This window comes from Orycteropus afer, unplaced genomic scaffold (assembly GCF_000298275.1).
Source record: "Orycteropus afer afer isolate SDZICR_OR568_19922 unplaced genomic scaffold, OryAfe1.0 scaffold00064, whole genome shotgun sequence".
Taxonomy (NCBI): Eukaryota; Metazoa; Chordata; class Mammalia; order Tubulidentata; family Orycteropodidae; genus Orycteropus; species Orycteropus afer.
In genome coordinates, this window is record NW_006921651.1 from 5,221,264 (window position 1) to 5,245,119 (window position 23,856).

The window sequence follows — 23,856 nt, forward strand, 5'->3', positions numbered from 1 at the left end:
GACCACAGTGCTGAGGGCCTTGTGGGTTACTCGGGATGGAGCCCCCCCGGGAACCAGTTGGAGAGATGGGACCTGCTGCTTTGGGAGAGTGTGGCAGGGTCTGGGCCTTGTTTCCCTATCTGGCCTGGTGACACCCACCCTGGAGCCCACCCTCCTGAGATCCAGCACCAGCTTACGGAGTAGGTGAGGTGCTCCACACTGCCCAGTTGGTCCCTTTCTCCCCTCCCCTGGATAGAGGTGCGAGGCTCTGCCAGTACCCCAGCTGCTGGCACTGTCCCCTCCAGGTCAGAATGCACCCTTGATGAAGATGATGGGGCTCGTACCTGGGACACTATGGCTTGGTTTTGCTTTGAAACCGAGAAACGGCAAGAGGAACCCAGCAGTTTTGAGTGAGTGCTGAGCCAGACCGACTTCAGGTGGGCTGCTGAAACATGCTACAGTTTTCATTTTTGTAAAAATAAAGCTTGATTATTCATAGATCTGGTTCCGGACTGGCTGGGCAGTCCGAGGAGGCCATGACAGACTCAAACTAGGGGATGTTATCTGCTGTGGAAAGGACAAGACCAACCTCATGGCCTGGTTGACCTAAAGAATGAAAACGTCCCACTGACCCTGGTGGTGGGGTGGGTATCACTGTTGGGGTGTGGAGAGAGGAATATGGAAGCTCCCCGGGCAGCTAGGGGCTAAGCTGCTATCTGTTGTGACCCCTCCACCCCACCTCAACACACTCACCCTGTAGTAATACTAAGACCTTTATTCTAGCTTTTCACCCACAATTGCTTAACATCCTAGGCCTGTTTCCAAGGTTTCCGCATTTTAAAAACTCCTCTCTTGCCCACATCTGTCTTAGGGAGTTACTTCTGGCTTAGTCTCCCTCCGAGTTTGGGGAGACTCTTTAGCACTCCCGTATGCTTCTCCATACCTCCCTCTACGCTGAAGGCTTTATGTTGAAGGTCCCTGCTCTGGTCCAGGATGGAGAAGGCAATGTCATCACTAGCACCTTCCCTGGGGAGGCCACTGGGACCACTGGCCAGGCAGCACACACAGAGGTGGACAAGAGGGGGCAGTCCATCAGCAGTAACTCAGAATGACTTTATTCAGGAAATAAGATCATAGCACAGGGGCTAGGAGTACCCCAGGGTCTGGTTCTTACAGAGACTCGATAGCTTCTAGAAGAGAGGAGGCTGTCCCCATGCCGGGCAGGCCTAAGCCTCTAAGTCTCATAGCTTGACAGGAAGTACCCATACCCCCTACCCTGGAGTGCAGGCTCTGGGGGTGACTACTGGGTCTTGCAGTCCCCGTCACTGTTATGGGCCGTCTTTACCTTCTTCAGCTCCTTCTGTAGCTCTGACTCGGCTGCCAGGACCTCCTTTGGTTTCTGGTACTGTGGATGGAGCCAGGAAGTAGTGGATGTAACTCAGCCACTGAAGCCCTTCCCCTCCCTACACACACAGGGCCCCTTCCACTCTCTATTTGTACAGTCAGGCTCCTACCTGAGCCCCCCCCCCCCCCATTAGAGATGCTTGTTCTCCAACAAACACATCCTAGGGGCTAAGGCCAGAACTGGACAATCCTATGGGCAGGGAAAGTAGAAGACACTCCCTGATATAGTGGCCAAGAAGGCTGGGTGAATCTTACGGAAATGATCAGAGTGCAGTTGGCGTGAGCAAAACTCAGGGAAGACTCGTCCAGAGGCAGCTGGTACCTGTCTAGGTCAGGAATGGAGAACTTCTTGTAGTACCTAAAGAAACACAAAGACACGTGGTGACCCTAAGAGTTGGGCATCAGGCCATCTGCCACCAAGCTTCTACACAGTTCTTCCACACCTCCCACACAGCTGGGATAAAAGAGAAACCTGTTAGAACAGCAGTATTTCAGAGTTTAGTGACCTGGGAAAGGATGAAAGTCTTATGGCCTGTCCAACAGTAGACGTTCAGAACTACTCCTTAGTCCTTCATTAGATCAGGGTCAGAGTGACTCAGACTTAAGGGATGGGACTCCCAAAGCAGCCTCCTGGGATACACAGATGCTCAGACAACCTGGGCTGCCCCTATACCCCAAACCCCATGGTGGTACCATACAGAAAACGGACACACTTATTCTGACACGGGACAGAATAACAGTAAGGGCGAGTCCCAGAGCCGGGGCCCTGCAGTTACCTTTCACACAGGACTTCCACTTCAGGAAGCTACCTTTTCCTCTCTCGGGGTCTTTGAAGGCTCAGTCAGCCTGACTCGACTTGGAGGCAAAGAGAAAGGTACATCCAGAAGGAAAACTCTTTAAGAGGACAAACCACGGAAGCTAGCTCTGAGGGGGTCGGCTGCCTTGCTGTCCATGAGTTCCTACTCGTCTTCTCACACACCACACCCAGGCCCTGGCCTCTACAGGTGCCAGTCCAGAGATTAATGATCCTTTCTAATACCCAGATAGCAACACCTGGCCCACAATGTGTGCAACTGGGCTTTGTTTTGCAGGAAATTTGACCTCTTTAACCGAAGAGGAAACTCAGGCTCAGAGAAGTGAAATGTCTTGCCTGGTTTCACACAGCCCGTTATCAGTGGCTTTGTGATTCAAGTCCAGTGCTTCTTACACCACAGCACAAAGAACAGCCTCCTCAACTCTGACAACAGGACTATGTCATCTCCTTGGTGGAAGTGTAGCTGCAGCTCAGCCAGCGGCTGCCAAACCTGTCACCTGGGCACAGTACCCCTCTGCCGCAGTGGTTGTGTGGGCTGGAAAGGGACAAGCTGCAGGCAGGTACAAACAAACTCAAGTGAGGGGCCTGGAGAGGATGTGGCTTTTAGTACTTCAGAGGGGCCTGGTCCTCCTCGCGACAGCTACAGCTACTCGGAGTCCGAGTCCACTTCAAAAGCCCCGATGCCCTGGGGACTCAGCTAGTTGACATCAATGCAGCACTTCTGCCCCCCGCTCCTCCTGCCCAAATCCCTCAGCTCAGCAGGGTTTGCAGGGCCCCTCTCCTCCCAGGTTCCCCACTCCCCCACCAAGGTGCTGGGACCCACGGCAGGAAAAGAATGTTTACTCAAAGGCTGACAGTTCAAAAGGAGTCGGGGGGAGCCGGGTATCCTAATGGCACCACAAGTTTGCTTTATTTTCCAAAGCTCTGCCCCAGGGAAAGGTGATCCATCTGCCTGCAGACCGGGGGAGGAATGCCGGCCCCAGCCTCCTCCTAGTCAGCCCAGGCTGAAGGCTCTTCCTGGGGCTGGGCTGGCCAGCAAAGGTGGCAGACACTGATAATAGGGGGAGTCAAAGGTTAAACAGCAGAGATTAGATGAACACAAAGGCTTGTTAGGAAGTGTTAACATCTTACCCACAAATATACACAAAAAACAGAACAGGGAGAGATGCAGCCTGACACACAGCAGAGCAGATGGGGGCCGCGAGGCCTCGCCACCACGCAGACCATGGGAACATCCTACCTGGCTTGTGCGCCAGGGGGGGAGGGACACACCTGTGCGACCTCAGAGGGGCAATGACGAGCCACATTTCCCAGGCTGGGACAGTGGGGCTGGAAAAAGAATCCTGGGGCTTGGCCTCAACGCCAACGGTGACAGGATCAAAGGAAACTTGGGGTGCACAGCTTGCCACCCTTCCTTGTCCTGCTCCTGCCACCTTTCACAAGGCCAGAGGGAAAGGAGGCTCTAGAGCTCGGCCTCGCTTTGAGAGTCGATTGGATGGATTTCGTTCACTGGTTGAGGTTAAGCGACTTGTCACCAGAAGTTCCTTGACAGGCAGTGTTCAAGGGAGGATGGGGATCTTTGCCTCCTCAGGGGCACCAGCAGGCCCCCCCTTTTTACCTTCATTCTCTGGCTTTGGGGTCTGCCCCGAAGGGAACTGCACTGGACCTTCTCATCAGCGCCTGGACCAGAGAGGGACCCCAGGGACCCACTGTGCTCTTGGAAAGCTGGAACCCTCAGCCTCAGGCAGCTCAGGCAGCAGACGTTTATGGGGCATCAACTCTGTCCCAGGCCTTGATGGGACAGAGGCTGTGGCTGGGGATGTAAGGATGGAGAAGAAACACAACTGTGTCCCTGTACCCCAGGGGCTCCAGCTAGCAGACACAGTGCTTCTGCCCAAAGCTAAACCCTCCCAGCAGGGTAGCTCCCTGGCTTCCTGCAGACACTCAGCTCCCCCTTCCTCCTCCCCATCTCCTTTCTTGGTTCTCAGATCCAACAGTGCAACGAAAGACAACATACTAATGCTTATTCTGTGCGAGGCAGCGTTCTAAACACATTTGACCCTCAAAATAATTCTCTCAATTGGTTACCTCTCTTAGCCATTTTTTCCCGAAGAGAAAGGTGAAGCACAGAAACATTACCTTGCCCAAGTCACAAAGATGCTGTATGGACAAGCCCTGACTTCAAACACTAATTCCCCACATCTCCTGACCCTCCATCTCTCTACCTTCTCACCACCAAGGAACAGACCACCTGGTCTAGATTTCCTGCCTCTGTCCAAGGATGGGGCGGAAATGGGCACGGGAGCTTCTGGAACCCATGGACTAAGAGGGGGGCAGTAACAAACATGTCTCCCTCGGAATCTCTGGGCATAGGTCTCCCAGGCACTCCCTCCAACACGTAAGTGGCCTTCTTTGCATGTCAAAAGTCTTCAAAAAGACTTACAATGGAAGCAAAGGCTCACAGTAGGGTTCCTGGCCCTGCTCTGTGACCCTGGGCAGGCCACTTCTGTGCCTCAGTTTCTTCTTCCAGATTTCTTTCTCAAACAAAGGAGCTGAACTAGATGAACTGTAATCATTATAAAAAGGCCCAGAACGGTCCAACTCTGTCCCTCTGTCTTCCTGTGCCAAATGGGCAGTGCCTTCATTTCGGTGATTTCAGAAATGCCCTGCCCATCTCTTCCTACTGAATGCCCTCCCCAGTTCTCAGTCCTTCTGAACTGAGAAAGGGCATAAAAGGCCAGGCTCAGAGTGAGAGGCTCTGGAAGAGAGGCTAAAAGTAGAAGCAGAGCTGATACGGCAGCCCCCCAAGCCATGCCCCCCCCCCCAGTGGGTATCCTTCACACTGCACAGCCAGAGCTGCCCAGAGAAGTCTCCAGTCAGGCCTTGAGAAGACCAGCAGGCAGCGGGCCAACCTTCCTTCTTCCTTAGCCATCCAGGCTCTGGCCAAACTGCAGTCACCCTGCCTACAGCAGGCCCTCCTTGTGTCAACCGTGCACTCCCACTACTAGGGCTCACAGCAGGCCTGCCAAAGAGAAACCAGTTTAAGCCAGAGTCTCCTAAACTTGGTTGACCACAGAATCCTTTTTTCTAGCAATGCCTATTAATACCTCCCAGTGTTAGCATCACCACTGTTACATCAGCTAATCTCATTCAGATTTCCAAAGAACTGTGGGGGCCCTACTTGAGGCCAGCCACAACCCCTGTGCTCAGTGTCTGCTCATGCACAATTTCCTCAAATTCCCCACAACCTGCGACAGATGAGGAAACCTCGCCTCAAATAGTACAGCTAATTAGAGGCAGGGGTCAGATTTAACCCAACGTCCTCCTACTCCAGCACTCTGGCTCACTCCACTTACAGCTGCCAACCTCTGGGCTGAGGTGAAGAACTTTCTTTTGGCACAGATGCTCTTCTCAGGAGCAGATGGTGCCATTCTGGGATCCGAGAACACACTTCCTTTCTTGACTCATCCCTCAGTGATTGTTGTTGTTGTTATGGGCTGAGTCGGACCCGACTCATAGCAACCCTTCCTTGGGTTTCCAAGGCAGTATCACTACAGAAGTAGATTGCCCAATCTTCCTTCCGAGGAGTGGCTAGTGGGTTTGAGCCGCCAGCCTTCTGGTTAGCAGTCAAGTGCCTTAGGCACTACGCCAGCAGAGCTCCCTCCCTCAGTAATACCTGAGGCCAAAGGCACAACACACTAGAGTCCATTCCTTCAAGACAAGTGACCAACCAGTTTTTCAGGGGCAACAGGTAAGGATGAAGGAAGCCTGGCTTCGGCTGGTAACCACACTGCAGAACATTAGAACTAGGGGCAGGCATGGAACCTCAGGGGAAGAAAGAGGTCAAGTGAGAAAAATGCCACTATGGTAGAAAGTACACAAGCCTAGGCACCAAGGAGACTGTCACTAACCTTCCCCTCAGGTCAGCTTACCATGCTGCCTTCAGAGATACACCAATATGTAACAGGAGAATAAAACAATGCACCTGCCCACCCTTGGAGGATGGAAAGCTCAGAGAACAGATTTTTAAAAGTACCCTTAAAAAGTTAATACTGCTTAAAGGAATGGCCATTACATTCTGTTTAATTAGCGGTAATAGAAGTAAAGAACACAATACTCCAGGTAGAAGACGAAGACGTCAGTAGGTCCAGGAAGAAGCCAGTTATGGGTTTCATTGCTTCTCTAGCCTACCAGCCCAAAGCTCAGTGGGGGCTCCTCTCCAGCCACCAGCCCTGCCCCTCCCAAGGCCCCACTCCCATCCCACCTGGCCTCACCCATCATTTTAAAATTGTTTTCCCAGCCCTGGGCACTGGAGTGGGCTTCTAGCCATGAAGCTCCTGGCCAACAGCGCCACCTATGGCTGGATACGTGCAAGAGATGGGACCCAGAGGACCTGCCAGCAGATGAATTTTTTGGTGAGCTAGCTAGCCTCTCTCCTCTTACTCCCTGGTAATCACATTTCTGCCTGATATCTGTATTCGACAGTGACCTCTGGGGGACAAAAGGGAGGCAGCAGCCAGCTCCACAAACTGCTGGGCTGCAGATTCAAGTGCTATCAGAAGCACTTTTGTTCCCAGTTTGGACCCAGGGCCTCTTCCGCCAGGGAATGCTTGCTGAAGCACAGAGTTTGTTTTCCTACAGGCAATTTCTCTGTTGTCTGAAATTGCTAAATTCCACTTTAAGCACTGACTCCTGTTAATGATGGGAACAATAACGGGAATAAACTGCCTTTTATCTGAGGGCTTCAAAGTGCTTTATAAACGCAAACCCTTATTATTATGACTTTATATTTATAGACAAGGCCCACTGCAGGGGCTGCTGGCTGCATGTACAGCAATAACCCTGAAATTAATTCATTCATCTCTACCTCTTCCCTGTCCCCTGAACCCTGACAAAGTGATGGGGTGTGGAGGTCAGGAGAGAGGGGCAGACCCAGGGTTGCACTTGGGGAGCTTGGGAGCCACACTGCTTCTCCCGTGGGTCTCACGGCCCTGAGAGAGACAAGAGGGGAGGCTGGCGCCACAAGCTTAGAAGACGGGGCGAGGCGCTGTTCTTCCTGCCTGCGTGGAACGCTGGGCTGGGCTGAGCACCCAGGCAAGGGTGGTTCACAGCTGTGAACAGGTAACGCCTAAGACCTGCCAGCTCAGTGCCACAAATCTCTTTCACAGAGGGGAGCCCTGTGCTGCAATCCCTCTGGTGCAGGCTAAGACTGATTCATTTCAGGGCTGTTCTCTTCAGGCCTCAAACAGGGCTCTTTGACCCGTCGGAGTTCTGGAAACCCAAATGAGGTCAATACAGTTCCAAGACGGTCAGTCCAGAAACAGTTACCAGGTCCTCATCAGCCACCTTCTGTCCCCTCCTAGACTCTGCCTCTCCTGCCCCTTCTGCTAGTGGACCACAGGAAGAGAAGCAAAGGAAGTTGAGTACCCCTTTTGAAATAAGGCAGGAGACTCCCAGGAGGCCAAAGGATCTGCTTTGTTCCTTGGTGCAGCAAGGGACCTGGTTTACTGGATCCAGCCAGGTTGCCAAGGTCACAACAGCCTTACAGAGGAACTACTTAAGGCCATGTGGCTCCTTCATTTTCCTGGTCATTGAACGCATGCTATTGGGCCCCAGTATGTGCCAGCTACTGCATGAGACACTCGTCCGTTGTTCAGGTGGCAATCTCTCCCTGATGGAGCTGATGGCATTATTCAAACTGGCCCTGGGGAGGGGAGGCAGAGGGATCCTTTAGAGCTTCCAGTGCCTACTGAGGTTTTCGTCCTCCCGTCCTTCCTCCCCTTCTTTGCCTCTCTCCCTCTGTCCATTCCTCAGAGGCAGAGGGAGGAGGCTTCTCTCACCTCTGGGGTAGGGAGAAGTCCAAGACATAACCCCAGACCCCCTCCACCTCCAGCCTGCTCATACCACAGTGCACGAGTACCCAGCATGCTACTACTCACTTCTTGTTGGTCGTTCTGACAACAAGGCAGCGCTCCTTCTGGTCCACACAGACACTGTAGACATCCTTAGCGTAGGGGAGGTTTCGAATCCGCCACTGGAAACTCATCTTGGTGTCCTTGCGCATAAAGATGGGCTGCAGAGGCAAATCCAACTCAAGGACTATTCTTGGGGAGAGGTAGGAAGGGATAGCTCCTACGCTCCTCAAAGCCCCACCCAGTGGCCCCATGGGGCCCAGAGACACCGAGTTTCTCTCCATAGCTCCCTCTGATGCTGCTACTGCTGTGGTATTGCAGGCCTAGAGCCCTCACACTGGGATGACCAAGCCCAAACCCTTTGGGTATTCATTCGGCAAACATTCACAGAGCACTATGTCAGATGGGCGACTGCACAGGAGGAAGTGAACAAGACACAGACCCCATCTTCAAGGACCAGCAGCCCACCTTTGCCCTGCTCCCGCCCCCGCCCCAGACAGACAGACATACATTGGCATTGTTCTCCTTGATGAGCTCTGGCCCCAGGATCCCTGCTCCTGGGGGCGCAGGATCGCCCACCTCCGTCTGCCACTGGCCCAAGGCTCCCAGGGCACTTCTCATGCGCCATTTTCTCACTGGGGAAAGAAGGAAAGGGGTGAAAGCAGGACTCCAGGCCCTCACGCTGGGCTTTGTCCAGCTGAGCAGGGCCGTCCCAACCTCTGAAATCAGAACATTTCAATGTTGGACAACGTATACAGCACGCAGCATGGATGCCCAGGCAAAAGGAACTGGAGCAAAGCTCTGAGAGTACACCCAGGTGTGGCTTCAAGCAAGAAAATGACGCAAGGGTTAGAAAAAGGGTGACTGACAACTGGTAGTGGGGAAGATTCAGATCCTCAAAAGTGGAAGTTGAGATGGATTTTTTTTCCCTCTAAAAAACATGCAAAGGAAAAATGAAAACGGTGAAAGCGCGAGTCCCCGGGAGCTTGCCGTGATCATATAGTGGTTAGTACCCTGCACTGTGGCCGCAGCAACCTCAGTTCGAATCCGAGTCACAGCACTGTGAAAGCAATGGCACCGCAGAGGGACGGTGTTAGGAGCTCTGGTAGCATAGTGCCTAAGGTATTTGACTGCTAACCAGAAGGCTGGCAGTTCAAACCCACCAGCCACTCCTCGGAAGGAAGGTTGGGCAATCTACTTCTGTAGTGATACCACCTCAGAAACCCAAGGAGGGGTCACTTTGAGTCGGGTCCGACTCAACGGCACATAACAACAACAACAACAGGGTGAAAGCAGTCGCGCAGATCTGTCTCCTGATCTAGAAAGTCCAAAGACAGAAAGCTACTCATTTCAGGTCCAAAAACCCAAACCCAAATCACTACCATCGAGTCGATTCAGACTCATAGCACCTCCATTGGGTTTTCAAAGCTGTAAATCATTACGAAAGTAGATTGCCTCATCGTCTCCTGCAGAGCAGCTGGTGAGTTTGAACCGCCGACCTTCTGCTTAGCAGCCAAATGCCTTACCCATTATGTCACCCTAAGTCACTACATTTAAACGGTTTTAGGCACACATTATATTTAAATGCATTACTTCTAGAAGTTCAAATGTGAGGTGTTTTGTAAAGTGGACTCATCTTTTCATCATGCCAATACTCATCTCCATATCATCTGGTTTTCAGTCAGCTGTTGGTAAAGGATTTTTTTTTTAATGTAAGGTACATACATTATGGAAATTGTAAATCAAGAAATAAGTTCAATGGTCGTTACCTGAAAACCCCTGCTGGGATCTTCAGGAACCCCACTCAGCCAGGCTGCGAAGACTGCTGGTGTGGGTGCAGTCCACTATAACTGCAATGGTGTCCCCGCCCCCAGCTGTACCCCTCTATTTTGCTTCCCCTTCCAGCTGCTGTCTTTGGGTCTCCTCCAGGCTCCCAGCGTTCCCGGAGCTGTTGGAAGGAGCTGAACAGCTCAGAAGGGGCACGGTGCTCGGCCCCAGCTGTTTTTGTTTGTTTGCTCCTGTTTCTGGACTGGGCTCTGGCGGCTGCAGTCTGATCTTCAGTATCCAGGCAGGCTGAGGGTTTTCCTTGCGACCGCTGCAGCAGCTGTACCAAATCAAGCCCCCTCACTGCTATCAGGAAGGCATGAGAGCTCAACACAAAAGTCTGCTGTAAAATTAGAATTTCCCCTTGAATATGTGCTTCTATGAGGTCTGCTGCATACTGCAGTGTGATTTTATTACGTCTTAGGGCCAAAAACTCTCCCTAGAAACACATTTCCAAGTTTATAATGAAAATTAATAAGGAAGAGCAAGACTTGGAAATACGCTTTATAGGCAACTTTTTTTTCCCTCCCCACAGATACTGCTTTCTTAAGTGAATGGACTATGACCAGGAGTATATTCAAATATATTCACATAATACCTCGCTTAACTGGAAGCCTTCTGGGGGCTCTGTCACAGCCACAAACTCAGAAGTGACAAATGCTTCTGAGCAGCAGCATATGGTGACAAGATCCACGTACCTTACTCTACACTATAGGAAAGATCACTCCCAAACGCTCACTCGGACTACGCAGAAAATGCTCTGTGCACAATCAGGCAGGAAGTCACCTTTCACCCAGGCACACTGAGAGCATGTGGGGACAGCTCACCTCAGAGGGCAGCGTTGGGCCCACATAGCACCGGGGACTACCTAGTGCAAGGCCAAGCATGCACCCTGTAGACCCCGACCCTGGTGCTAGCGGGAGAGCACAGTCATCACACACGTTAAAGATGGCAGGTCCGTTCGATAGCATAGCTCAGCATCTGTGTTTTCAGATGAGAAACAGTATTTCTTCCCTGCCTGTTCTCCTTTGACCCCTGCCGCCACTCTCCAGGGGACAGAGTATGAAGAATTACGGAGGCTCAGTAATTCTATAAACTAACTTGCAAAAGCCATAGCTAAAGTTCAGGTCTCCTGACTCCAAGTCCAGATTTTGAGTCACTGATAAAAGGCTACCTCTAGTCTATCAGCGCTCAGTAAGCGTAAATAATATTTAGAACGCTTTCTGTATTTTAGAAAAGCCGTTCTATTTCTTCTATATATTTCAGTCTTTAAAGAAGAAGATTTGATTAACTGAAAAATAAGTATGAGGACTATCTAACCATCTAGGGCTGGACAGAAGAGGCATTCCTGTAATACTGGGCCTTGGTCAATTGTATATACTACAGCAAAGACCAGTGTGGCCCTAAGAGCCAGTTCCAGCCCCAGGTTTCCTTCCTTCTGACCTCAGAAGCCACCTAAGGTCACAGGAACTTGGCACCCTTGACTGCTTCACTTTTTTTAAAAAAGAAAACCTCGAGAATGAAGCCCTCTGCTAGAACTCAGAAGACAGTCTCCCCACCCATGCCTTTAAGAGATAGGACCCAAGAAATAATTTTGGTGAAATCCTTTTTCTTTCTCCCACACACACGGACGTGAACACCCCCGTGTAAACACATACTTTGTCTTCGCTTGTCTTCCTTGTCCCTGTCTTTGTTCCTGAACTCAAGGACAGCTCCTGCGGCAACAGAAGACTGCCTCCACCTGCTGTCATTCTGATTTGATTATACGTTCAACCCAAACTGGTGTGTGCACGAGCTCCCCAGGACGCTGTCATCTCTTCCTGGCGAAGCCTGGCCCAGTCCTTGGAAAGGAGACTTTCAATGAACCTGTAAAGGGTCTGCCGGGGACTATATGAAGGAGGCAGCGCCTGGGGCTTTTTCCTAAGTCAGCAGGAAGCAGGCTGATGTCCCGGACTGCTAAAAGGAGGCTCTATCTTTCAGGTGGGCTGGAAAGTGGAGGTCCTCAAGGCCTCTTTCCCCAAAGCTCCAAGCCCTGGCCCACTTCCAACGTGGATAATTACATTCCCTTTTCCTAAATACTCCCTGCAGCTTAGACTGGATGCAGGATTCTTCTTTTCTGCCCTAAAACACTGCGACATTGCTATGTGGCTATTAAACAGCTGCCACGTCCCATCCCTGAGGAGGCTGAAGGGAATGGAGTGGGTCATTTATAAAGCCGGTGAAGTGCTTGGGGATGAAAGTGCTCAATATCCTCCAAATGCAGCCTGGGCTGGTTAGGCTGGCGGTCAAATACCAAAGCAGATTAGGCCAGTAATCCGAATGTAATCGCTGGGGGATGGCCTGCCCTTCAGCCTCTGCCCGCTGGGCATGCTGTGTCCTTGGGCTGGTTTGATGTTCCGATCATTGTTAGCAGGCCCTTCAGCCTTTCCCTCTATGAATACATACAGTGTTCATTGTGGGGGGTGTGAGGGGGGACAAATAGCATTGAGAGGGGAGCAGACAACATGACACTAACATGCTGATTAACATCAACCCAATAACTCTGTCCTAGATGGATGTGCACCTATTGGCGATTCCTCCTCTGTAAATTACTTTGTGGGTTTTTCTAACAGAAAACCAGGTGGCCAATTATCAAGTCTGTATCATCAGCTGAAAGAATGGACACTATTCCCATTTACTGCCACACAAATCCATGTTCTCTGTATTTTTACTCCATAGACTGCATGACCAAAAGCCACCTCAGGCCCTGGGATTATTCAATACTTAAAAATTAGTCGTGAAATGGAATCTGCAAGGACAGCTGGGGCGGAGGGAGCACCCGTTGGTGATGGGGAGGAAAGGGCTCCACTGTTTGGGCGGGAGCCCAGTGGTGTGGGTGGGTTATTTCTCAGCTGCCTTCTCTGTCCTGCCCCAGTCAGCCCCCACTCAGGTCATTCTGGGGAGTGAAAATTTAGTAAGAAGGAAACTGGATTTAAATATTCTCACCTCCCAAGGACATACTGTTGTGAATGGAAGCAAGGACTCTTAATCAGGCAAACCTAGGCTTAAATTCTGCTCAGAAACTAATCAGCTCTGTGATTCTGAGCAAGGTGTCTCACCTCTTGGGGCTTCAGTTCTTTCCAACAGTAAGACAGGGACAAAAGTATCTACCTCATAGGGCTCCAATGAGGATGTTTAAATAAGGTAATTCACATAAGGCACTGAGCATGGCACCCAATAAAAAGTATGGCATTGATATCATCATTAGGTTACCTGTAGCCAAACAATACTCTCCTATGAGTCTCCACTTCTACTTTTAAGAAAAAGGATTTTGGACACCACGGTCCATCCCCACCTGCCAACAGGGGAAGTGACAGGTTAATGTGGATGATGGGGCACAGAGTGCTACAGATGAAGGAACCTTGAGTTGTCTTTCATTTTAATTTCATGTCCAAGCACAACAAAGAGGCCTGGTTTTATTTGTTTGTTTGTTTTTACAGCCACAGCAGCTATAGCGTTTTATTTGCTCTGTGTAGAGAAGAGAGGTGATGCAGGGGGCTGGGGAGAGGAGCAGAGGCTAGTCTCTGCCTGGTTATGGTGGTGGTTAGCCCACGTGACCTCTGCTTTCGTAAGTTCTCCCCTGTTAGGCATTCCAAGGCTGTCACCCCCTGGGAGTGCTATAAATTACAATGCATTGTGAGGATATTACTACTGTATTGGTTTCCACCGAATCAGTGTCATATGCTAAACACATCAAGATTTTTAATAGCACCAGACTAAACCAATTGGGACTGGAGCCCAAGCAGCTCATAATAAGGGGGGATCAACACTTCACTCTGCGACTGAACATGCGCAGGACACACGTGTTAAGACCGGAGACTAAGAGAATACAAACCAGTGTAATCTGTGTTGTCGGGTCTAGACATTTATGAGCTGTCAGAAAAAGGGAAAAAGAAATTCCCTGGCCAATACTACCTGTCGGTCAGGTCCAGGAAGAAATTAAAGTCGAGAATAATGACAAGAAAATAACCCAGCCCAGGATTCCATCATTGGTTTGAGCATTTCAGGTGGAACTTAATAAAGAGACCAACTCCCATTGCTGACAGCCCTAGGCCCTAGGCCAAAGAGCGAGGCACCCAGCTCTGGGAAGGCGGTCACCACTGAGGTGCGTACCTGGGAACCGAGAGCAGGCACATCAAATCACTCCCAGAGCTGAGCTGGAACCCCTACCCATGCACCTATTCTTAGAGGAAAAGAGCCGCTGCAATGAAAGTGACTGTGTTGCAAAGTCACCCTTTCTTCCTCCCTGCCCGCTTTGATTCTGCCCGTCCTAGGTAAGGGCCTGATTTAATAGTGCCCATTTTTCTTGCTGCCCCTGCCCTTTGTCAAGGTCAGATGCATTGGCCAGAGACTTGCTTGTTCCTGGTGTGGTTTCAAAAAACACAGCCCAAAAAGACAGGGTAGGGCAGTGAAAGCCTGTCCTTACAGCTGCCAGTCTACAAGACTCAGCTCCGATACCACCTCCTCTGTCAAGTTTTCTTCTCAGCCGTTTCTCTACAGTCCCATTCCCACCTGAGAAGGGCTACTCATGCTCTCAAACGGCTGTGGGGGGCGGGGGATGTGTGTGCGGTGGCTTTACTGGTCAACTCCAGGCTTCCACCTGCCCGGGCCCAGCTCTGACCTCGGACTATTCTCAGGGGCAGTGCTGTCTGGAGGGCTTTGGTCTCCCGGACCTTGCACATTTGGTGCTGAGACTCAGGCTACGGGTGTTCACCTGTGCTCAGGTCAGCCCCCCTGCTGGGAGTCTCTGTCACTTACCAAGTAGTTCACTTGTCTTTTCATCATATTCTTCAGCCATTTCCTTCCCGTCTGGGAACAAATAGTGCACCTTCCTTCTCCCTGTGAAAAAGCAGAAAGTACCTTACCCCAAAGCCTCCTCTTCCTCAGTCCTCTTGCAGACCATGGCACCTATGAGTAAACAGCACTGGGACTTTAAGAAACTCTCCTAGAGCCTCCCACGAACTCCTTGCCAACCACCCATCAATGACCATTTACTTTAAGACATGCTTTAGAAAGAACTGGATGGTGCCTGGCTACCATTAGTGAACATTTTGATCAAAGATTCTATAGAAGAATCCTGATCAAAGGGAGGGGAGGTGTAGAACAGAATTTCACATTATCATGGAATCCATACTTTCTGGGAGCCCCGGAGGGTGGATGAACTGCTGAAACTATTGCTTTTAGATGATATTTAAACCTTAAAGATAGATAAGCAGATACAGGTGGGTTCCTCAATAAGACTAAAAACAGTGCACTAACACCCAGTCGATAGGCACCTGACATACCGTGGATGATTAAGAACTCCAAAGCCCCTAACAAGCTAAAGGTGCCACTAGCTAAAACTGGTGACCTGTATCGAATCTTCCAAACACTTTTCTTGTCCAATTCACTCTCCCGGGCTGTAGTTATCTTCAGTTGTTCATAATTTATATTCTGGAACAAATCACTCTCAAAATTGTAGGGCCTCTCAACAGGCCATCTAGGTCATTTGGATGTCTCAAAGGAGCTGAGGAAAACTCAAAAAGTTTTCCTCTCAGGGACAGGGTATAAGGCACTGCTTCTAATAGCTGTGGGTGTCTGAACTCCTGATAGCTGTGGGTGTCTGGCCTGGAGCTTTCTGCAGCCAGGCAAGATGCAGTGCTTACCATCTGCCGGCAATTTGCGTGCTTTATCACATTGCATTCCCATGTGCTTCCATTACCTGTAGTTCACAGGTAAGGACAAGTGAGGCTTCAAGGTCATGTGACTTGGTCATGGTCCTGAAGTTAGGAAATGATAGACCTGGGCTTTCACCCATTTGAGGCTCTAACAACCATAGTAAATAAATTAAATAATTTGTATGGCTTTAAATATTTGTAAGCTGAACATTGTTTCAAGGGTTTATTGGCCATTTTTCTAGTGAATTACCAGTTTAGGTATTTGTTGTTGTTGTTGTTAGGTACTGTCAAGACGTCTCCAACTCATAACGACCCTATGTACAGCAGAATGAAACCCTGCCTGGTCCTGTGCCAACTTTACAATCCCTGCTATACCTGAGCCCATTGTTGCAGCCACTGTGTCAATCCATCCTGTTAAGGGTCTTCCCCTTTTTCGTTGACCCTCCACTTTACCAAGCATGACATCCTTCTCCAGAGAATGGTCCCTTCTGACAACATAACATGACCAAAGTAGGTGAGAGGAAGTCTGGCCACTCTCGCTTCCAAGGAGCATTCCAGCTGTACTTCTTCCAAGGCAGATTTGTTAGTTCTTTTAGCAGTCCATGATACTTTCAGCATTCTTTGCCAACACCACAACTCAAAGCATCGACTCTTCTTTGGTCTTGCTCTCACATGCATATGAGACGAATGAAAATACCATGGCTTGGGTCAGGTGCATCTTAGTCTTCAAGGAGACATCTTCACTCTTCAGCACTTGAAAGAGGTCTTTTGCAACAGATTTGTCCAACGCAATATGTCTTTTGATGTCTCGACTGCTGCTTACATTGGCCTTGATTGCAGAATCAAGCAATATGAAGTCTTTGACAACTTCAGTCTTTTCTCCATATATCATGATACTGCTTATTGGTCCAGGTATAAGGATTTTTGTTTTCTTTATATTGAGGTGTAATCCATACTGCAGACTGCAGTCTTTAATTTTCATCAGTCAGTGCTCCAAGTCATCCACACTTTCAGCAAGCAAAGTTGTGTCATCTGTGTATCTCAGGTTGTTAATGAGCTTTCCCCAACCCTAATGCCATGTTCTTCTTCATATAGTCCAGCATCTTGGATTATTTGCTCAGCATACAGATTGAATAAGTATGGTGAAAGGATACAACCCTGATGCACTCTCTTCCTGATTTTAAACCATGCAGTATCCCCTTGTTCTGTTTGAAAGACAGCCTCCTGTTCTATGTACATTTTCCTCATGAGTACAATTAAAGTGTTCTAGAATTCCCATTCTTCTCAATGTTATCCACAATTTGTTGTGATCCACACACTTGAATGCTCTTGCATAGTGAATAAGACACATGTAAACATCCTTCTGGTATTCTTTGCTTTGAGCCAACATCCATCTGACATTAGCTATGATATCCCTCGCACCACATCCTCTTCTGAATCCAGCTTGTACCTCTGGAAGTTCTCTCTCAGTATAATGCTGCAACCGTTTTTTAATTATCTTCAGTAAGATTTTACTTGCATGTGATATTAATGTTTAGGCATTAGTCTGTTTGTCTTTTTCTTACTGATCTGACTTTTGTATACATTAACCATGTGTCATATATGTTTCAAATTGTATCTTTTAACTTTGTTTAAAGTGGGTTTCCCCAAACAATAATTTATTTTTACATAGCTTTTTTTTTCCTTTTGGCTACTGCCCTAGAAGTTATGCTTAGAATATCCTCCCTTACCCAAAGATTATACAATATTTACCTAATCTTCCTTTTAATACTATATTTACTCTAGCAATATATAGAGATAATAGATATAGAAACTATAGATATAAAAACCTAAAGTATGGAAGCATGATATTTTGGTTAAAAAATATATATGCAAGCATGTATGAACGGAAAATATAAAAGTAATGTAAATTATGATTATTTCTGGATGGCAGGATTATTATTGAAAAGAACATTTCAGGATCTATCCTAAAATATAACACTGGCAGTGATGTTGTTGTTGTTGTTGGCTGCCATCGAGTCAGACCCAACTCATAGTGACCCCTCCTTGGTTTGCTGAGGCAGTATCACTACAGAAGTAGAGTGCCCCATCTTCCTTCCGAGGAGTGCTGGTGGGTTTGAACCACCAGTGATAGAATAATATCAATACACGTACAAGGAAGACCAGCTAATATGACTATTATTCAAATTAACATATCAACCACCGATGCCAAAGATAAAGAAACTGAAGTTTTTACCAATTTCTGCAGTCTGAGACTGATCAAACGTGCAATCAAGATACACTGATGATTACTGGTGATTAGAATGTGAAAACTGGAAACAAAGAAGGATCAGTAGTTGGAAAATATGGCCTTGGTGATAGAAATGATGCTGATGATAGCATGACAGAATTTTGTTAGACCAACATCTTATTCATTCCAAATAACTTTTTCAACAACATAAACAGTGACTATACACTAGAAAGGGCTCTGGTGGCTCTAAAACTAAAGCATTTGGCTGCTAACCAAAAGACTGGCAGTTCAAACCCACCAGCCACTCCACAGGAGAAAGAGGCAGTCTGTTTCTATAAAGATGTACAGCCTTGGAAACCCTATGGGGCATTTCTACACTGTCCTGTAGGGTCACTATGAGTCAGAATTGACTTGATGGTAGTAGGTGGGATACATGTGGACCTTGCCAGATGGAATACACAGAAATCAAATTGACTACATCTGTGGAAGAGATGATTGACAAGCTCAATATCATCAGTCAGAATAAGGCCAGGAGAGAATTGCTTATATGCAAGTTCAAGCTGAGGAAAATGAAAACAAGTCCCTGAGAGATAAAGTATGATCTAGAGTGTATCCCACCTGATTTTAGAGACCATCTCAAGAACAGATTTGACACACTGAATACTAATGATCTGAAGACCAGACGAGTTGTAGAATGACATCAAGGACATCATACATGAAAAAGACAAAAGGTCATTTAAAAGACAGGAGAGAAAGAAAAGGCCAAAATAGATGTCAGAAAAGACTGAAACCTGCTCTTGAATGTAGAACAGCTAAAACAAATGGAAGAAATGATGACATAAAAGAGCTGAACAGATTCAAAGAGTGGCTCAAGAAGACAAAGTAAAGTATCACAATGAAGTGGGCAAACACTTGGAGTTAGAAAACCAAAAGGGAAGAACAGGCTTGGCATTTCTCAAATTGAAAGAACTAAAGAAAAAATTCAAGCCTCAAGTTGCAATATTGAAAGATTCTATAGGCAAAAAGCTAAACAATGTAGGAAGCATCAAAAGAAGATGGAAGGAACCAGAGTCACTTTACCAAAAAGAAATGGTCAGTGTTCAACCATTTCAAAAGGTAGCATATGAATAAGAACTAGTGGTACTGAAGGAAAAATTCCAAGAAAAACAAGATCCCAGGAATTGATGGAATACCAACTGAGATGTCCTGACAAACAAATGCAATGATGGAAGCACTCATTCATCTATGCCAAGAAATTTAGAAGACAGCTACCTGGCCAGACCACAGAAAGAGATCCCTATTTGTGCCTATTCCAAAGAAAGGTGATCCAACACAATGTGGAAATTATAGAATATCATTAATATCACACACAAGTAAAATTTTGCTGAAAATAATTTAAAAATAGTTACAGCAGTATATAGACAGGGAATGGCCAGAAATTTGTGCCAGATTCAAAAGACAGTGTAGATATCATTGCTGATGTCAGATAGATCTTGGCGAAAAACATAGAATACCAGAAAGATGTTTACCTGTGTTTATTAACTATACAGACACATTAGACTATGTGGATCATAACAAATTGTGGATATTTCCCATTTTAAAGAATAGGAATTCCAGAACACTTAATTGTGTCCATCAAGAACCTGTAGATAGATAAAGAGGCAGTTGTTTGAACAGAACAAGGGGATACTGCATGGCTTAAAATCAGGAAAGGTGTGCATCAGGGTTGTATCCTTTCACCATACTTATTCAATCTGTTTGCTGAGCAAATAATCTGAGAAGCTAGCTTATATGAAGAACATGGCGTGAGGACTGGAGGAAGACTCATTAACAACCTGTGACATGCAGATGACACAATCTTGCTTGCTGAAAGCAAAGAGGACTTGAAGCACTTGCTGATGAAGATGAAAGAGCCTTCAGAAATGGATTACACCCCAACACAAAGAAAACAAAAATCCTCACAACCGGACCCATAAGCAACATTATGATAAATGGAGGAGCTCTGGTAGCATAGTGCCTAAGGCACTTGACTGCTAACCAGAAGGCTGGCGGTTCAAACCCACCAGCCACTCCTCGGAAGGAAGGTTGGGCATTCCTACTTCCATAGTGATACTGCCTCGGAAACCCAAGGAGGGGTCGCTATGAGTTGGGGCCGACTCGATGGCAAATAACAACAACAACATGATAAATGGAGAATACTGAAGTTGTCAAGGATTTCATTTTACTTGTATCCACAATCAATGCCCAGGCAACCAGCAGTTGAGAAATCAAGTGATGTATTGTAAGTCTACTGCAAGGGACCTGTTTAAAGAAATAAGAGCTGTGGCATGAACAGATATATGCACACCCATGTTCATTGCAGCGCTATTCACAACAGCAAAAAGATGAGAACAACCTAAATGCCCATCAGTGGACAGATGGATCAGCAAACTATGGTACATTCACAAGATGGAATACTACGCAACTGATTAAAAAAAAGACCAACTGATGAATCTGCAAAACATTTTATAACACAGATGAACTTAGAGGACATTACAGTGAGTAAAATTAGTCAATCACAAAAGGACAAATATTGTATGAGACCACTATTGGAAAAAGTCAAAAAAAGGGTTTCACAAAATAGAAGTATTCTTTGATGGTTACCAGGGATGGGTGGGGAAGGGAGGATAAACCACTAACTAGAGGGAAGACACATATTAACTTGGGTGAAGGGGAAGACAAAATAAACAAATGTATCTTAGGGTGTACTAAAAGTGTTAGAGTGTACTTTCTACAGCTTAAAAGATACTAGAAATTCTCCACTACAATTTCATCAACTTTGAAAAAAAAATGATTAAGAAAAAAGCCATAAGACAAAGAACTGCAGGTTCTTATAGGCAGTGGCAACAGTATATAAAATGAAACAATTATCAAGCATGATAACATCATGCAGATTCAGGACACAGTAAATGACATTTACTGTGGTGTTTCAGAAAATAGGGTCAGTGCCACATCTTACGCTACTATCAACAAAGAAACTGCGAGCTTGCAATCTAAAGATGATGATGATGATGAAGACCTATCATTCCAAGAGCCCAAGTCTTTAAGTTACACATAAGTTTTCAGCTATATAAAGAAAGTCATTGAAAGGATTCTAAAACGTTAACCAAGAGTTTTTTTGATAAGACTATGGACTTAGAAATTCGTTTCAATAATCTCATCAAAAAACAAAACAAGCTAAACAGTTGATGATAGATGTTTTTATTAAAAAGTAAATTTTATCCATATTTTTAACAGCATATGCCCATAGCTATAAATAATTTGAATAAAATCATAGGAAAAAAAAAAAAAGACCTCTTTAAAGTATTAAAGAGCAAAGACATCACCTTGAGGACTAAGGTGCTCAGACTAAGGTGCTGCTCCAGATCCAAGCCATGGTCTTTTCAATCCGCTCATATGCATGAGAAAGCTGGACAATGAATAAGGAAGACCAAACAAGAATTGATGCTTTTGAATTATGACACTTGTACAGAATATTGAATATACCATAGACTGCCAGAAGAACAAGTCCATCTTAGAAGAAGTACAGCCAGAATGCGCCTTAGTCCCTGGAGAAGGATATCATGCTTGGAAAAGCAGAGGGTCAGCAAAAAAAAAAAGGGGGGGGGGCTTCAATGAGATGGATTGACACAGTGGCTGCAACAATGGGCTCAAACACAGCAATGATTGTGAGGATGGTGCAGGACAGGGCAGGGCTTCATTCTGTTGTACGTGGAGTCACTCTGATTCGGGACTGACATGATAGCACCTGACAACAAGGATATGGGTGATGTCTTAAAATTATTTTCATTATGTCTACAATGAATATGAATTAATTCTATGATAACAAAAAATTTAAAACTGTGTTATCAGTAACAGTAGCAACTCCTGGTGGGAAGGAGGTAACATCCCCTACACATACACACCCACACACCCAGGAAGGAAATCTGCAAGGGAGGACTGAAAAGACATATCTGTATATTCAATTCTGTATTACTTTTTTGGTTTGGAAAAAAAACAAAAGCATTGCTCTGTGATGCTACTAAAAAAAAAAAAAAAAAGACAAAATCTTAGCTGATTAAATATTTGTTCAAACACTGTCCTGTGAGATAGTAAGGAGATCTGGTGGCATAGTGGGTAAAACATTTGTCTGCTAACCAGAAGGTCAGTGGTTCAAACCCAACAGCTACTCCACGGGAGAAAGATGAGGGAATATTTCTGTAAAGATTTGCAGCCCTGGAAACCCAATGGAAGTTGCTTTGAGTCAGAATTGACTCAATGGCAGTAAGTTTGATTTTTTCATTTTGTGAAATAGTACCATGTTCAGCATGGTATAGGATATCTCTCACAATATGCCCCAATTTATCTGCAATCTCTCTTCATTTTCTCCCATTTCCTTTTAAGAAAAGGGACCCTTTATTTGCCCTTGTATCCCAGCACCTAGCATAGTGTACAGCACAGCGTGAGGGCACTGATGCTTGATAAAGGTTTGTTTTTAAATGAGTGACTGCTCTGGCCTCACCAAATGTTCTGTTACTCCTCTAGTAATAAGTCATATACTTTCACACCCTCATGGCTTTATTCATGAATCTTTCTTCCTGGAATATCCATCCTCTCTTCTCCACTTACCAGACACCTATTAATTCTTGAAGACCCATAAATGTCACTTATTCTGTCAGATCTTCCTCCAAAGAGATCATCATTTCCACCTTTGCTTTCCCAGCATTTTATACAAGATCTCTACTTTACACACAGTATTGTGGACTTACCTGTCTTCCTCCTTGACCATACTGTGAGTGCTGGGACATCATGTCTTTTTCTATCTGCTCTAGTATAGAGCTGGGCGGAGTAAAGTCTCCTGATGTGTTTCATGAAATCGCTCTTCAAGCAAAAGAGCAGCTGCAGAGTTCAGATGTAATTCATTCTGGCTGCCAAGTAATCTAAAGGACCCTACACCAGCCAATCCTAGGGTGAGAGAAAGTCAAGACTCCCTTCCACTCACAGCTTTTGGCCCTTGCTCTGTCTCCCCTAAAGACCCAGGGAACATTTAGAGGGTCACTCATAAACGCTGGTGGCACAGTGCCTAAGGTATTTGACTGCTAACCAGAAGGTTGGCGGTTTGTTCAAATCCACCAGCGGCTCCGCGGAAGGCAAACAGAGTAATCTACTTCCGTAAAGATTTACCGCTTGGGAAACCCAGTGAGGGTCACTATGAGTCAAATCGACTGGATGGCAGTGATTTTTTTTTTTTTTTTTAATAAATATTTCCGCTAGAAAGGACCTCAGAGATAACAGAGGTGGTCCACCAGTCTCATTTACAGATTAGGAACGTGACGTCCAAATGAGTAAAGGGGCCAACCGAAGATCCAAATGAGTAAAGGGGCCAACCGAAGAGCCCCTGGTGAATGAATGGCAGAATCAGAAGTAAAGCCAAGGTGCCCCGCCTGTCCATGACACCAAGGTGCCTTCAGCGACAGAACGTCAGACTGTGGTTCATGGGATCCCAGTTGTACCACTGACTGGCTGGGTGAACTGGGGTTGGTCTAAAACCGTGGGTTTCAGTCTCCTGTTCTGTAAAATGGGGTGGAAATTTATCAGACTCAAGAGAGCGCGCTGAGGATCAAATGGGATGATGAAAGTGAAAAGGATTATTATTTATTAATAACTGTACTCAGAGTGGGGCGAGATGGTGTAGAGAAAACTAGAAGGTGTCCAGACACGTGTGGCCCAGTTACGTCATTTCTCTGGGCCTCAGTTTACTCATCTGCGAACGCGGCACCTAGACTGGCTGACAGCCGCAGCCCTTCGGCTATGCCTTCCCAAGCTTTGAGGCCCTTCCCGGAGGCGCCAGCGGGGAGAGCCGGACCCTGGGAAAAAGGACGAAGGTGCTCGCGGGGGCCTTGAGTTACCGTCTTGCAGCAGTGCAGTCTTCTCTGCAGCCCGCAGACTCTCCAACCAGCCAGTCACCGCCATCTTTCC

At 47.0% G+C, this 23,856-nt stretch overlaps 1 protein-coding gene across 1 annotated transcript; it reads right to left on the reverse strand.

Moving 5' to 3' along the window:
* Positions 1 to 1,279: 1,279 nt before the first annotated feature.
* Positions 1,280 to 23,850, reverse strand: DPCD (deleted in primary ciliary dyskinesia homolog (mouse)). Its single transcript, XM_007939933.2, has 6 exons — positions 23,787 to 23,850; positions 14,731 to 14,811; positions 8,620 to 8,744; positions 8,137 to 8,270; positions 1,639 to 1,741; positions 1,280 to 1,384 (listed from the first exon to the last, which is right to left on the reverse strand). Exons 1-6 carry the CDS (start codon positions 23,848 to 23,850, stop codon positions 1,280 to 1,282), a joined length of 612 nt encoding a protein of 203 aa, XP_007938124.1.
* Between the last annotated feature and the right edge of the window lie 6 nt (positions 23,851 to 23,856).

Coding starts and splice junctions, on each gene's coding strand:
- DPCD (XM_007939933.2), bottom strand. CDS start 23,850: ATGGCGGTGACTGGCTGGTTGGAGAGTCTGCGGGCTGCAGAGAAGACT. Junction 14,812..23,786: donor GACTGCACTGCTGCAAGACG/GTAACTCAAGGC, acceptor GCTTTTTCACAG/GGAGAAGGAAGGTGCACTAT. Junction 1,742..8,136: donor GTCAGAACGACCAACAAGAA/GTGAGTAGTAGC, acceptor GTGTTTCTTTAG/GTACTACAAGAAGTTCTCCA.